At 48.6% G+C, this 14,794-nt stretch overlaps 1 protein-coding gene across 1 annotated transcript; it reads right to left on the bottom strand.

Moving 5' to 3' along the window:
* Window positions 1-1,106: 1,106 nt before the first annotated feature.
* AADACL4 (arylacetamide deacetylase like 4) lies at window positions 1,107-14,460 on the bottom strand. The gene is given in 13 exon segments (XM_058551924.1): window positions 1,107-1,184; window positions 2,285-2,420; window positions 2,422-2,473; window positions 2,476-2,898; window positions 2,901-2,983; window positions 2,985-3,177; window positions 7,978-8,152; window positions 8,561-8,598; window positions 8,601-8,754; window positions 12,972-13,065; window positions 13,451-13,514; window positions 13,517-13,560; window positions 14,435-14,460. Coding segments are annotated over 13 exon segments (1,560 nt in total).
* Window positions 14,461-14,794: the final 334 nt, after the last annotated feature.

The raw sequence follows: 14,794 nt of genomic DNA, 5'->3' as shown, positions 1-14,794 counted from the left end.
GGACCCTGACTAATACAAGGGCACAGAGTTTAACACAAAAATAGACCAGGAAGAGACTAGAGGAAGGTCCAGATTACTCCTTCCTTGGAAGACGAGATGATAGTGAGGTGGTGGGAGAAGAGGGATTAGGACTGGGGAGAGATGAGAGGACCTCTCCTGAGGGACCTCATGGGGAGGAGCCTCAAGATACAGCCCAGAACCATCTGTCACTCGCTCCAGAAGGTCCAGCCAATGGCTGCAGGACATCCTGTGTTTCTTAGGCAGAGAAGTTGTGTTGACTGTTCTTCCCATCACCATCTGGAGAGAACTTTGGTGGTGGACACACTCTACAGTGGCCCCCATGATCTCCACTCACTGTTCACATGCTTGTGTGATCCCCACGTGTGGACAAGACCTGTGATTTGCTGCTAACTAATGGAAGATGGCACAATGATGGCATATATGTGATCACATGTTTCTGATCACTTTACTTTAGATTCTGGTGGCCGTTTTGCTGGAGTCTGTCTCTCTCTTGTTTGCTTTAAGGAAGCAAGCAGCCATTTGGGTAACCTTATGTAGCAAGAAACTGTGAGTGGCCTCTAGAAGTTAAGGGTGGCCTCTGGCCAATAGCTAGCAAGAAACTGAAGTACTTAGTCTACAACCTCAAGGAATTGAATTCTACCAGCCATCTGACAGAGCTTGGAGTTGATCCTTCCCCAATCGAACCTCGGATGAGACCACAGCCCCAATACCTTGATTACAGCTAAGCTGTTCCCAGACTCCTGACCACAGAAACTATGAAGTAATAAATGTGTGCTGTTTTAAGCTACTAAATTCATGGTAATATTGTTACACAGAAATTAACCCACTCTTCCATCAAAGCTGCTTGCATATAACACATAGATCATGATGCCTGCCCATGCCCCCAGGAGCCCAGTCCAAACTGCCGGTGTTGATACTTGCTCCCACTTCAAGGATCCAAGACACCTGTAACACCCCCTCCTCCATTAATCACAGGCGAGGTCCTTGGTAGCAAGAGAGGTTCTGGTTGCAGAGAAGGGAGAGCCTCCAACTTCAGCACTTGGTGGGATTACACAGCAGTGAGGCCTGGTGCCTTTACAGATGTATCAGGCAAACATGGGCCCGATGCAAAAACTGATGTGGACTGCCCCCAGCAGGCAGTACAAAGATCCCCTTTCCTTCCCCTGTGAGCAGAGAAAGTGGCGCCGGCTAAGTCAGGGCAAGTCCTTTTTAAAAGTGGGAATAATATATAAGCTCACCAAAGAAAGAAAGCAGAGGCCTTACTCCTTTAGAGAATGCAGTTTCCATACCCCAGATGGCATCCAGAGGTTCCCAAGACAGCCCTGGCCCTGAGGACCTGCCTGCCTCTTGGTAGCCAGTGATCTGATTTTGGAATTCAGATTAAAGACTTGAGCCCAGACAAAGCTCACAGCCCCCCGGAGTGCACTCTTTTCCTCATCACTTCCCTCTTGCCTCTTCCCCATCTCCCTTTCCCTTCATCTCCTCTGAAACCTTCCTCTAGTCCAGCCCAAGGGTGACTATACTGAGGGGAGAGTTCCATTGCCACAGGATTTCTCAGGCCAGCTGGAACCAATCTGTTGGAATTTGGCTAGTGACTTTTGACCCCAGGAACAATCGGGTGTCCCCTCCTCCAACAGGGACCATGGCTCCAAGCAATGCTTTGGCATCATGGCTGTAAACTCACCACGGACAGTAGGACTAGTTGTTGGCATTTGCTCTGCACAAACCTGTGTGTTTGTTAGGTTTTTGAGAAATTTTTAAAGTTTTTTTTTTCTCCCTTTCTCTGGGTCAATTGCTAGATCCAGAATTGAACGTTGTTCGTGTTGGAAGGAAACAGACATGGATTGGATTCTCTTAAATGCTAAGCAGGACTATTCTTTTTTTTTTTTTTTTGCAGGGAAAGATTCACCCTAAGCTAATATCTGTTGCCAATCTTCCTTTTATTTTTTTTTCTTCCCCAAAGCCCCAGTAGATGGTTGTATATGCTAGTTGTAAGTCATTCTAGTTCTTCTATGTGAGCCGCCGCCACAGCATGGCACTGACAGACGGATGGTGTGGTTCCGCGACCAGGAAGCAAACCCAGGCCGCTGAAGCAGTGAGCACAGAACTTTAATCACTAGGCCACCAGGGCTGGCTCTAAGCAGGACTATTCTTAGCTTACTTCTCATTCTCCCCACATGGGCCAAGTATTGGCTTAGCATCTCCTTAACCAATAAAATAGGATTCTCCAAGGAACTCAGCTTGCAGTCCACATTTGCCATACCCTAGGCAGGGCCCCAGGGCTACTATATGCTCTTCTATAACTGACTACAGCATTCATAATTTTCAGGGAGCATGGGAAAGAGAAAGGCTTCTTCTCTAATAACATTATGAATTCAGGTAAGCCATCCTCCACATGTCACGGGGACCCCCTAGTCTTCCAAGCACTTCTTATAGAGCAACGTGTCGTTGGGAGGATGTCATTCTCACAGCCCCCCAGGATGGCTCAGGAAGCTGAGAAAGCAATGGTTCTATCATCTCTTACGAAGGGTGAATTTTCTGCAACCAAAATAAGTTTGTTTTCTGGATAGGCAGCCTCATTAAAAGCGCCAGGAAACACGGGTCGGTGGCCTGTCCTCTTGAATCTCTTGGGTGTGCTGTCAGGGCTGAGCCACTTCCTGTGCTTCCTCTAGACGTTGGCGGGGGGGCGGGGGGCTGGGCAGGGAGCACCGTTCATGATGGCATCCCCCCAGTAGACGTGGACGACCAGATATTTACACATACGAGTCGTCACGAACATCCAGGAGAGGAAGGGAAGGTTTTGGTTCTGCGGAAAGGATGACAAATGCAAACTGATGGCCTGGACAACAGGGCAAATCAGGACCTGGGCCCAGACCCAGGGAGACCTGATCTCCCCACCAAGGTCCGGGTGACAAAGGTCACAAACCGTCCCCCAGTGCTGTCTCCGCAGATCACAACCCGGAGGGATCCACCCCACTGGTTTTCAGGCCTTCAGGAAGTGAATGGCGGCATTCAGGCTGTCTTGGGAAATGACAAGGGAATGGGGATCAAGAAGCTTGCGGTACTTCAGGAGCAAGCAGGGAACAAAAGCTACCAGTGTGGACAAGTGTCTCTGGGAAGCCGTTTTAACAGTGTCCTCAACTCTCCCTTGCAATCCTGTATCTGATTCAATCCTCAGAATGACCCCATGAGGTAAGGATTTTTATCCCTGTTTTTTGCATAGGAGGATGTGAAGACCCTTCCCTTAGTCTAACAGACAGGGATTCTTGACTCCAAAACTATGCTCTGTCTCCTTCCCGTAGATGTAGACACTCCATACAAGACTACACAACTTGAGAGCTATTTGCATTGTAAGCAAAACAACCAACAATGCCAGGAGAAGCAAATGGAGCTACTGCCCGTCGCCCTGCCTGTCAGGAGAGAAAGGGATGGGCAAACTAAAGTTAATGGCAGAATTTTTTTTCCAAGTCAAAAATCTAAAGACCAAGGTTTTTTCTTAGCCAATGACTCAACGAGTTGCCTTCTCTTCTGGGGTCGTGGGGAGGAGGGATGCTGTTGGGAAGTGTTCCGAGGGGGGAGGTGTAGAAGAGGTAAGCAGGCAGGAAGGAGCTCAGGCTGTGGAGGAACAGGGGCCGAGGCTGGTGGAAAGCATCCCGAGGGTTGGTCTAAGCCCCGGAAGTGTGGCTCCTCATAGGAATTCAAGAGCAAAGAGAAGGAGCTTCAAAATGAACTTCTAGATGTGGTACATATATACAATGGAATATTATTCAGCCATGAAAAAGAAGGAAATCCTGCCGTTTGTGACAACTTGGATGAAAGTTGAGGGTATTATGCTAAGTGAAATAAGTCAGACAGAGCAAGACAAACACTGTATGGTCTCACTTACATGTGGAATCTAAAAAAGCCACACTCAGGAAAACAGAGAGTAGAATGGTGGTTACCAGAGGCTGGGCGGGGCAGGAATGGGCAGATACTGGTCAAAGGGTACAAACTTCCAGTTATAAAATTAACAATTTCTGGGGATCTAATGTACAACATGGTGATTATAGCTAATAATACTGTACTATATACTTGAAAGTTGCTAAGAGAGTAGATATTAAATGTTCTCACCATAAAAAAGAAACAATAATTATGTGATGGGATGGAGGAGTTAGCTAATGCTATGGTGGTGATCATTTTGCAATAAATACATGCATCAAATCAACACGTTGTACACCTTAAACTTACACAATGCTATATGTCAATTATATCTCAATAAAGCTGGGGAAAAATTAACTTCTAAAAACAGTGAAACACCAACTAAACAACATATGGATCAAAATCAGGAAAATAGAAATGAATTTAAAAAACAGAAACAGTTTGGCTAAACTGCTTGGATTCAAGAGTTTATTTAAAACATCATTGTTATCCTAAATTCTTATTTGAGGTTGTTACTAATCGCCTGTTCTGTTCTTACAACATATCACTTAAAAGCATCAAAACAGTGTATTCTACTTGTAAGATTAAATTTGGAAGATGCTCATTAGGAAAAACGACACCTTAGATTAGTGGCTTTCAAACTTGGTTAGAACAACACAATTTCTTTTTCTATTAGAATGATACAAGGAGCCTCGCTGTAGAAAATAAGTTGCAATCGTTCTGGTTTTGCCCGAGGATGAGGGGCCTGAACCCCTCACCCATTCTTCTTTCCCTTTGATCTCCACGGCCACCTCTGAGGCCACAGGAGAACCCTAGTGCTCTAAGGAACCCAGTTTGAAAATCACTGCCTTCTATTACACTTTGAATTTTGTTTCTTTTAAAAGTTGCTCTAAAGCATTATCTTTAAAGATAGGTTTTGCTTGACCGATTGTAACTTTGCAACATTTCCTCAATGAGCAATTTGATGATAAATAAATCACTATTATCGACACGGGTCCCCACTTAAACTCAGGCAAACACAGGTTACTTGTAGGGTCCTCGAAGTGAGGTGGCCCCAGCACCCAGAGCAGCAAGCACAGACTTCAACTTCCGTTTTTCCATTTCTAGAAGCCTCACTAAATGTTGAACAAGCAAACCTGACATTATGAAAGACATAACAAACATTAGGTGCTTTCCATTAGCAGAACCCCTGACCTGCTGGAAAGCGGCAGCAATGCCCCGTGCCTTCCTGTGGTCTCTCTTGCCCACTCAGGGCAGGGGGGAAGGCTTTGCAGAATCAAACGGTCAAAAGGCTGACCTTCCCCGGAGCTTAGGTAGGCAGTCCCATCACGGCCTGATGAGGAACCAGGGAACTTCTACACCCTGAACATCTCCCTGTGTTCAGCGCCTCTAGAGCGTTTCCTCCCAGGCACCGTCCCCCTGCAGCCCCCTGGCAGCCTGAAGCACCTTCCCTACCTCTCTGCCTCCACCAGCCACTCCATCAAGATGGGTCTGGCCCACGCGCCAGGTCTTTTCAACTATCTAGAATAGCGATATCCTTAGCAATTCCCTACACAGTATTAATGCAGGTGCTTATAAACACCTCTATGTGCCACCTGTTCAAGGGGTTTTTTATTATCACAAAGGGCTTCAGAGACGTAGAGTCTGGTGGAAACTCCAACGGTGGATTTTCAGACACAATGCTAAGCCAGTTGGGAAGTATGTCAAAGAGTACTGGAAAGATGCTGCCTTCCTCAATACCATCGAGAAGACCAGAGATGCCAAGTAAGTTGCTTTAAGTCACACAGCTGTACTGCCTACCCAGGCTGGGGGCAGCCAAGGTTTGCAGGGGCTCATTGTAAAGGTCAAATCTAAAAGGGCAGTTTCTAGTTTCATTTGCCTTCTCTAAACTCAGAACCTCTGGGGTGGGGCATGAGAGGCAGGATACCCCAAATCACAGCAGGCAATGCCAGTGCCAGGGGAGGCTGTGAAGCACCGATCTGACAGAGAGAAGGGACAGGCTGCATGCTTCATTAGCACCGTTCCAGGGAGGTGCCGGAAGGAGGGTCAAAATAGAGCTGAGTGGGCAGCTTCCAAGTGGGTCTCAGTCCTGACTGCTGATTAGAGTCATCCAGGGAGCTATTTAAAACTTTTGATGCCTAGACCCCACCCAGAGACAGAGAGCCGGCCTGGGGTGGGACCTGGGTGTATGGCTTCAGAGCCCCTGGGTGATTGCAAAGCGCATGCAGCCAGTGGAGACCCTGCTAGCCACAAGCTGGGTCCTGGTGACCTTTCCCACTGCATCTCCCTGCTCTGGCGCCCTGACACTCTTTCTTTCCCTCAAGCCCCTGTTCCAGGGCTTTGTGCTTGCTGTTCCCTCTGCTGAGACTTAACCGGGTTGGGACTAGACTAGGGTGAGGCAAGCCAGGCACTCGCCTTGGGTGCAAAATTAAGAGGACGCGAACACACTCCATAACTGAGATAAATTATCCTTTGGTGCGATGTTTTAAGGAATCAAAACGATGCCAAAAGTACCTGTGATGAACAACATATCAAAATTTTAAATAGATAGGATCCTGCTCTGCATTTGCACAACTCACCCGGTTCTGTTGGATCCTACCTTTATATAAATGTTGATATTTGGTTCATCAGAGATTTTTTGCATTAATATTGATTTCTTAAATTATTGCATAAAAATATTACATATCCTGATGACTGCATTTTTTTGGCGCCTCTTTCAAAATGGAGCCTGAGGCGAGTGCCTCACCCGCCTTCCTCTATTCCTGGCCCGGCTTAGAAGGATTTTTCCCAGCCTCTGTAGGGCCCATTCTTCTTCACCGTCGGGCCTGGGATCAAATTTTACCTTCTTGGAGAGGCTTTCTCTGATTGGAAAAACTAAGAAGGGCGCAAGTCATTCTCTACTCCATCACCCTGTGCCGTCACGATGTGAAATTACCTGACGTTTGTTCTCTTTCTTTGTCCAGCCCCCTCATTTGAGTCGGCTCCCTGAGGGCCTTTCTGGTCCTCCACTGGGTCCCCTGTACTTGGAAGAGGGTCTGACATGAAGTAAGTGCTCAGTAAATATTTCCTGAATGAGCCCTGGTTTTCCTTTCGGAAATTACATCTTCCTTCCGCAGAGGGAGGGTAACAGTCCCAGCCAACTAGTGGGGTGCTTCTGGGGGCCTCTAAAAGGGGAGAGTGATCTTGGACAAGGATGGGGCCAGTAGATGGGAGATATTCAGAGTTAACTTCTGAAAAAGAGAGAGCATCCTGGCAGGAAATTCAGATATTGGTATTTCCACCGCCAGGTGGCAGTACATCCTAATCTCAAGGAGTTATGTAATGGGAGAAGCCTGTCTCTTCACATGGGCAAATTTTCTTACATGTCCATCCATCCATCCGTCCATCCGTCCATCCATCCATCCATTCATCCATTCATCCGTTTGTCTGTTCATTCATGAACACATCCTTTCATCCAGTTATTCACCCATCCATCCATCTACCTATTCATGCACTGAGACATTCATTCGAAAAATAAAACCCACAGGCCAGGCACTGGGGACACACCAGCAAACGGAAGGCTTCCCTGCACTCTTGGAGTTTCCATCTTTAGTTGGGGGAAGACAGACCGTAAATAAGGAAAAGCATGAGGGAACAAGGTAAGTTCAGCTAACGACAAGTGCCATGAAGAAAATGTAAAAGGATGATGTCAGGACTGGAGATGGGGGGGTAGGGTGGGGCAGTACAGTGGGCAGGAAGCGTTCTTCAGATAAGATGTTCTGGGAGGCCACTCTGGGGAGGGACATTTGAGATCAGACTGAAAGAACAAGGGGTCGCCTGTAGTGCAAAGTCAGGGGGAGAGGGGAGACATCTTTTGAGGCTGAGGGAGCAGGAAGCACAGAAGATTCCGAGTGCGGAGGAGCCTGGTGTGGCCGCGGCACAGAGAGACGGGCCGTGTGGCCGCAGCAGAGGGAGACCCAGGCGGTCGGGCGGTCGGAGAGGTCGGCAGGGCCAGCTCGGTCAGAGCCTCACAGGCTGTGGGAGGAGTTTGGGTTTCACCTGAGAGCACTAGAAAGCCACAGGAGGGGTTTAAGCGCAGGACTGACGAGCTCTGTATTTTTAAAAGCCCTTTCCGGCTGCTGGGTGAGGAACAGACTGTGAGGGGTGGAGGTGAAGAAGGGAGAGCGATTGCAGGGGTGCGGCGTGAAGAGGCGCGGGAAGAGAAGACGGCACCCTGGATCACGGGGGGGATTGCAGAGCCTGAGAGAAACGCATGGGTTGGGGATATATCGTTGGGGGAGAACAGACAGGACCAGCGATGGCTGTGAGCAGTGCAGGAAGAGAGAGGAGGCAACCCCCCAGTGCCGTGAACGCCCCACTGAGACGCATCACTGCCCTCACCTTGACCAAGACTATCACAAGATAGGAAAGAACATTCTCCATGTAGATTTGCACACCATCGGCTCACTTGAGCCCAAAACCCTTAGTCAGGGCTCCCCTAAAAATCTCCAACTGCTGACTCCTTGGAGTTACTCCAAAAAGGTTCTTGTGGAAGAAGTGGGCAAAGTTTTGCATGTAGACGAGGCTCTTCCTTTATGAAGCCACAAGGAAGCACCTTTCCCAGGCTCCAGAATAACCCGACCACTCCGTGGAAGAAGACGATGCCTCCCCGGGGTTGAGGGATGCTGCCTTGGGCTGGGACAGTCTCATGGGTATGGTCCCAAAACACAGGTCAGTTACCACAAGTCTAGGGTCCTGCTTTATTCTCATGCTGTCAAGTACAAAACGGACAAATGTGGACATGGAGCAAATTCTCAACTTCTGAAATACATGCCCCTGTTAAAGGGAAGAGAAAGAAAGGCAGATGTTAGGAGAGGTTAGGGTCTTTCCGGATGTTAGGTGACTCCTGTCACTTATAATTACTATGAGGTTTTCACAGTTTCTCGTCTGCTTCACCTGCCTGGACCCGGGGCTCATCAGGAACTGATGGGCTCTGGGTTGTGTCCAGATAGAGGGTTGGGTTTTCAGAATTGCCTCCCAAAAACTCTTGGTTGAATAATGGTATGAATTTGCCAAAGGGCTAGCCCACGTTTGGGCTGAGTGGTTGGAAGTCATCGAATTGACCAAAGGGAGGCCAGCAACCTCACTCTCTTCGGCTCCCCAGCCTGAGATGGCAAAGATGGCTCATCAACACTCGTCACTGCCCACCCGGAGCTCTGGGCTGTGACGGATTCTTAAGCCATGTTTGCGCTCAACAGGAAAGAGTGATGGGATCAGTCAGGGATGTCTGCCATGGGCTCCGGAGGAGGGAGCAATGGCTCAAGGCTGTAGATTGCCAAATGCGAAAAGAATTCCATTGTTTTTAAACTAATATGCTCACTCTAGTTATAAATAAACAAATATCTGAATATTTCATGAAATATAGTTACAAAGTATCATATTGCATGTACTAAATGCATTTCAACCACTTCGGATCGTCTCTTCCATGGACCTCACATTGAGTGTGTGTCTTTGTCATAAGGAAAACAGCACGGGATGATGATAATGAAAATAATAAGAAAGTTGTTGACACTTATTATTCACCTACAATATGCCAGTACTGGTCCAAGTGGTTTGGATTATTAACTTGCTTAAACTTCTCAGTGACCCTTCTAAGTCAAGCACAATTATCAGCTCCATTTCACAGATGGGGAAACTGAGGCATACCAAGTTCAAGTGTCTTGCCCTTCAATGAGGAAGATGCAGAACTTGTGTTCTCAACCACTAAACCAGAAAGAGCTTGAGTTCTGGAGTCAAGTAGATCTGAATTCAAATCTTATCTCTACCACCAAGCGACAGAAAGGCCTTGGGCATTACCTTCTCCTAGCTTCAATTTTCCTTGTTTATAAAATAGTAGAATGGGCTCTACGGTCCGAGGATGAGGCACAGGGATTAGAAATGACCACCCAGGGGCTGGCCTGGTGGCGCAAGCAGTTAAGCACGCGCACTCCACCGCGGCAGCCCGGGATTCGCTGGTTCAGATCCCGGGTGCACACCAACGCACTGCTTGGCAAGCCATGCTGTGGCGGCGTCCCATATAAAGTAGAGGAAGATGGGCACAGATGTTAGCCCAGGGCCAGTCTTCCTCAGCAGAAAAAGAGGAGGATTGGCAGATGTTAGCACAGGGCTGGTCTCCTCACAAAAAAAAAGAAGTGACCACCCATATGGAGTGTCTCACTGGTGGGTCCTGGCAAGTGTGAGCCCCACTCCTTCTCTTGCTCACACCCACTGGGTCTTGTCCCAGTTCCTGTGGGATGCCCCAATGCATTCCCTCCATGGAGAGACCCCCCCCCCCACAAGGCTTCAGTTTCCCAAAAGGAAACTCCAAACAAAACCACTATTTCTTTGCTTCAGCTGGAGGAGAGCGAGGTGCCCTCAAGGTGGAGATGACCTGCTTTTCCCACCACTTAGCCCACATCTGAGGAGGACACCAGGCCTCCGTGCTGAGCCAACCTGGACCTTCACCCACTCAGCTCTAAGCGCTGAGGGCACTTCCCGTCGGCTCAGGTCGGCTCCAGCTCTCGCCTCCTCCGCTATAGTGTCCCACACACTCTGGGCTCACCCACGGCTCACACTGCTCCCGGGAGCCTTTATTCCTGTCCTCCAAGTGGATGGAGACCAAGCTGATGCTCATATCCAAACTCAAGACCGTGTTCTCAGTGAAGCCATCCCTGACCTGTCCTCTTGCCCTTCACAGTTCCTTCGAGGCCCTAAGTACCCTGCTCAGATTTTTTTAGAGCCCCTCCAAGCCTGTACTGCATGGATACGATCATCCACGTATCTCCTTCCAGCAAAGTGAACGCTTCTTGTCAGCAAAGATCATATCTCATTCATCTCTGTGTCTCTAGCACCTAGAAGACTAACTGTTTTGGGGATTTTGAACAATGCAATGTGGTAATAAACTTCTCTTTGCATGACATTCTGAAAGGTCACTAGATATGACCAGGAAGTTAGATTTGTTTTCGTTATTCCAACAGTGGGGCCACATTTTCCAGAGCTGGTCATTTCAGACAGAGATGAGTGAAAGAAGATTGATTATTACTCATTATTATTTATAATATTATAAGCATGTATTGTTTATATATAAATATTACATATATTTTATATATAAATTTACAATATTTTTATATAAATGTTATAAATATAATATATTATTATTTATAATAATTTATTAGTAGTTGTATAAATGGGAGCATCAATAGTTTAGAAATGCTTGAAGTCCAGAACTTTAGATAGACATTGAAACTCTTTTACAAAATATTCTAGCAGTGTTTACCCTTTAGCATAAAATCAATAGTGTTTGTTATATTATTCTTTTTTGTGTGTGTGTGAGGAAGATCAGCCCTGAGCTAACATCTGCCAATCCTCCTGTTTTTGCTGAGGAAGACTGGCCCTGGGCTAACATCCATGCCCATCTTCCTCCACCCCATATGGGACGCCGCCACAGCATGTCTTGCTGAGCGGTGCATCAGCGCGCGCCCGGGATCCGAACTGGCAAACCCCGGGCCACCGCAGCAGAGCGCGCGCACTTAACCCCTTGCGCCACCGGGCCGGCCCTGTTATATTATTCTTTATATCTTTTAGTAAGGCTGAAACCATTCATAACAACTTTTAAATCTATGATAATTTCAGGAAATGCTACATCTTTGCCTTCGGGGATTTGATACATATTACTAATAATCTACATTTGCTGAGCCCTTTCTGAGTGTCCAGCACTGTGCTGAGCACTTTAAATGCATTTCTCATTCAATCCCCACATCATCCCAACAAAGAGCACCTCTTGCAATCGTCATCTGTCAGAGGAGAAAATGGAGGCTCAAAGACACGAGGCCACAAAGCTGACAAGTGGGGGATTCGGGGCTCAGACCGAGGTTGTCCGACACCTAAACTAAGCGCTTGATTTCTGGTCCATAGAATCTTTTTAGGTTTTTCCTTGTTCTCCTTAAAATTCTCGTCTCTCCTATGTCTGTCTGTCTTCTGGAACTGAGTGAACATTAACCACTTGGACATCATCATCCTCAGCATCGTCACCCTGTGATGGGCAGTGTGTCCTGGGGGGACCCAGGCAGTGCTGGAGGGACCAGGATGGGATGTGACAAGCTGAACTCACCCTTCAGAGCCAAGCGCAGACCCGTCTCAGAGGCTCCTGTGAGCAGCCGTAGCAGCTGCCGGCAGCTGATGCTTAGTGTGTGCGCTCCTCCAGAGGAGAAACACACAAGGTTGGAAAGGTCTCGGTTTTTATGGCCTACCTGGACATCCAAGACCCTCATTTTTTGTCCTGGGGCCTCAGATGAGTGTGTAATTCCACAGGATTGCAACCACTAGTTTGAGACAGCCTGACGTCAGTGAAGTGCGTGACCAGAATAAATCAGAGAGATGAGAGTACCACATCCTCAGCCTATCTCCTTGGACCAGTAGCATTTATGTAATTACAAACTAGACTTGCTCATTTCTCTGAAAGTCATCCATGTCCATGGTGAAACATTCCAGCAGCACCAAACATATTTTGTCTACCAAACATATTCACCCTTGTCATTTGTCATCTCATCCTTGACCAACCTGAAGAGATAGATACTATTGTTCCCCTTTCACAGAGGAGGAAACTCAGACACAGAGAGGTTAAGTAAATTGCCCAAGATCACACAGCCAGTGAGTGGCAGAGCTGGGAGGCACACTCCGAGGGCACACTCTGTGCTCCTTCCCTTCACTCTGCCGACAGAGCTAAGCGTGGCCTCCTCGCCTCCTCGCCTCCTCCTACACAGCTGCCCTCCCCACAGGTCATCAGTGTGAACTGTTCGGCTGCTCTCAGGTCCCCACCCAGAGTTGGGACATTGGGGTCACATCAATTACCCACCTCCTACAAGAAGCCAAACCATCATTTCCAAATCTGCTGCAGCTCTAGGCACATGCTGGCGGACCCACAACCCCCAACCCCCAACCCCCAACCCCAAATCCCTGCTCAGAGCCGCTGGCGTGGCCACACTAGATGCAGGGTGAAGTCACTCATACTTGACCAGCACGTGGTCAGCACCTGCCAGGTGCCAGCCCTGTGCCAGGGCGGGGCTGTCAAAGGTGGAGGAGGCGGCCCCGCCTCCCAGGTGCTTACATCTGTGCAGGGAAAAGGCCTGGACGCGATTAATGCACCGAGGGCCTAGGAGGCTGCGGCTGGAGCAGGTCCACTCCCTGTGGGGCTGTAAACACTTTGAGGGCAGGGACGGGGTCTGCAATTGTTCTGGAATCCTCAGAAACCAGCCTGGTGATTGGTACGCTGGAGGTGTTTGATGTTGAAGGAAGAAAGGATGGGAGCGTGGGAGAGAGGAAGGGAAGGGAAGAGGTGGGGAAACTGAATAGCAGATACAAAAGAGACTGTCGCAGAGTCCGTCTGGGAGTCTGAAGAGAGAGAGGGAAGCAGATGCCGGAGGGAGAGGAGGGGCAAGGTACAGAGAGAGAGAGAGAGAGCCCCACCCAGGATGAGGCCCGAGGGCAAACCCACCCAAGTGACCACGTGCGGCACGTGCAGTGCAGAAATCTCAACCTGGCAGGAGGTCGCAGGGAGAGGGAACATCAGTGGTGAGGAGGTGCGGGAACAAAGCCAGACAAAGACTCCAGGGAAAAGGTGGACGGTGCCACTAGGAGCACCAGCCAGGACAACCATGTTCCCGAGGCTGTGAGAAGCCGCTGCCTGGGGGAGTCAGCTTGTAACTTGTGTCGGGAAGACCTGGCCTGCTTATGTGGGCTGTCTCCTCCCTCCCACTCTTTGTGGGCTCCCTGACTCAGTGGCCTGACCTGGCTTCTTACAGGCAAACACAGCTGGACCAGTGGGACAGGAGGGACCTGCTTCCCCAAGGAATGCAGGGACCAGGAAAACCAATCCTGCCCATCAGGGGGAAGTCTTGGGAGATGGGCTTCCCAAAGGCTCGGCAGAGATCAGGCTCAAACAGCACCTGAGCACTGAGGGAGGAGCCTCGCATGGTTGCACAGGCCTCTGTGGCCTGATCGTTCAACTGTAAAGTAGGAGACACACGGCCAGCCTTCCTCACCGGGGCTGGTTAGGGTGGGCAAAGCACATCTCATTCCAGTTGGCTGCCCTGCCTGCACTTTGATGCTCCATCCAGGACGTGGGGAGAGCAGCGCAGCCGAGGGTTCAGAGGAACCACTCGGACGCCAGCCTGCCTGGGTTTGAACCCTGCCTTTTCCGCTTCCTGGCTCTGTGGTTTTAGATAGATTATATCTGTTCTCTGCATCTCGGCTTCCTCTTCTGTAAGAAGGAGATAATTATAGTACCTAACTGAAGAACTGTAAATAGTGCTGCAATGAACACGGGTGTGCAAATATCCTCTCGTTTTTCAAGTAAATTTCATTCAGCTATAATAAATAAATTTATGCATATATATGCATGTGTAAAAGTGCATACATCATAAGCATACAGCTTGAGGAATTTTCACAAAGTGAACACACCCGAGTAACCAGCACCCACATCATGATGTAGAACGTCTCTAGCATCTAGGCGCCCCTTCTCCCCATGACCACCGCCCCCTCCCCCACCCACCAAAGGTAACCACGATCCTTCCTGGAATAGCCAAGACTCATTAGGCTGGTTTCTGAATTTTACGTAAGTGGGATCACGCAGAGAGTATTCCTTTATGTCTTGGCGTCTTTCACTTGACACCATGTTTGTGAAATTCTTCCGCGTTGTATAGATTAATCCATTCATTCTCGTTCTTGTGTAGCATTCCATTGTATGAATATACCACAACCTTCTGTCCTGTCGGCTGCTGATGGACATTTGAGTTTTGCCAGCTATCAATGTATTGCCTCCCAGCTCCAAACTCACCAT

The sequence above is a fragment of the Diceros bicornis genome, chromosome 13 (genome assembly GCF_020826845.1).
Source record: "Diceros bicornis minor isolate mBicDic1 chromosome 13, mDicBic1.mat.cur, whole genome shotgun sequence".
Taxonomy (NCBI): Eukaryota; Metazoa; Chordata; class Mammalia; order Perissodactyla; family Rhinocerotidae; genus Diceros; species Diceros bicornis.
This window is presented reverse-complemented; position numbering and strand designations above follow the sequence as displayed.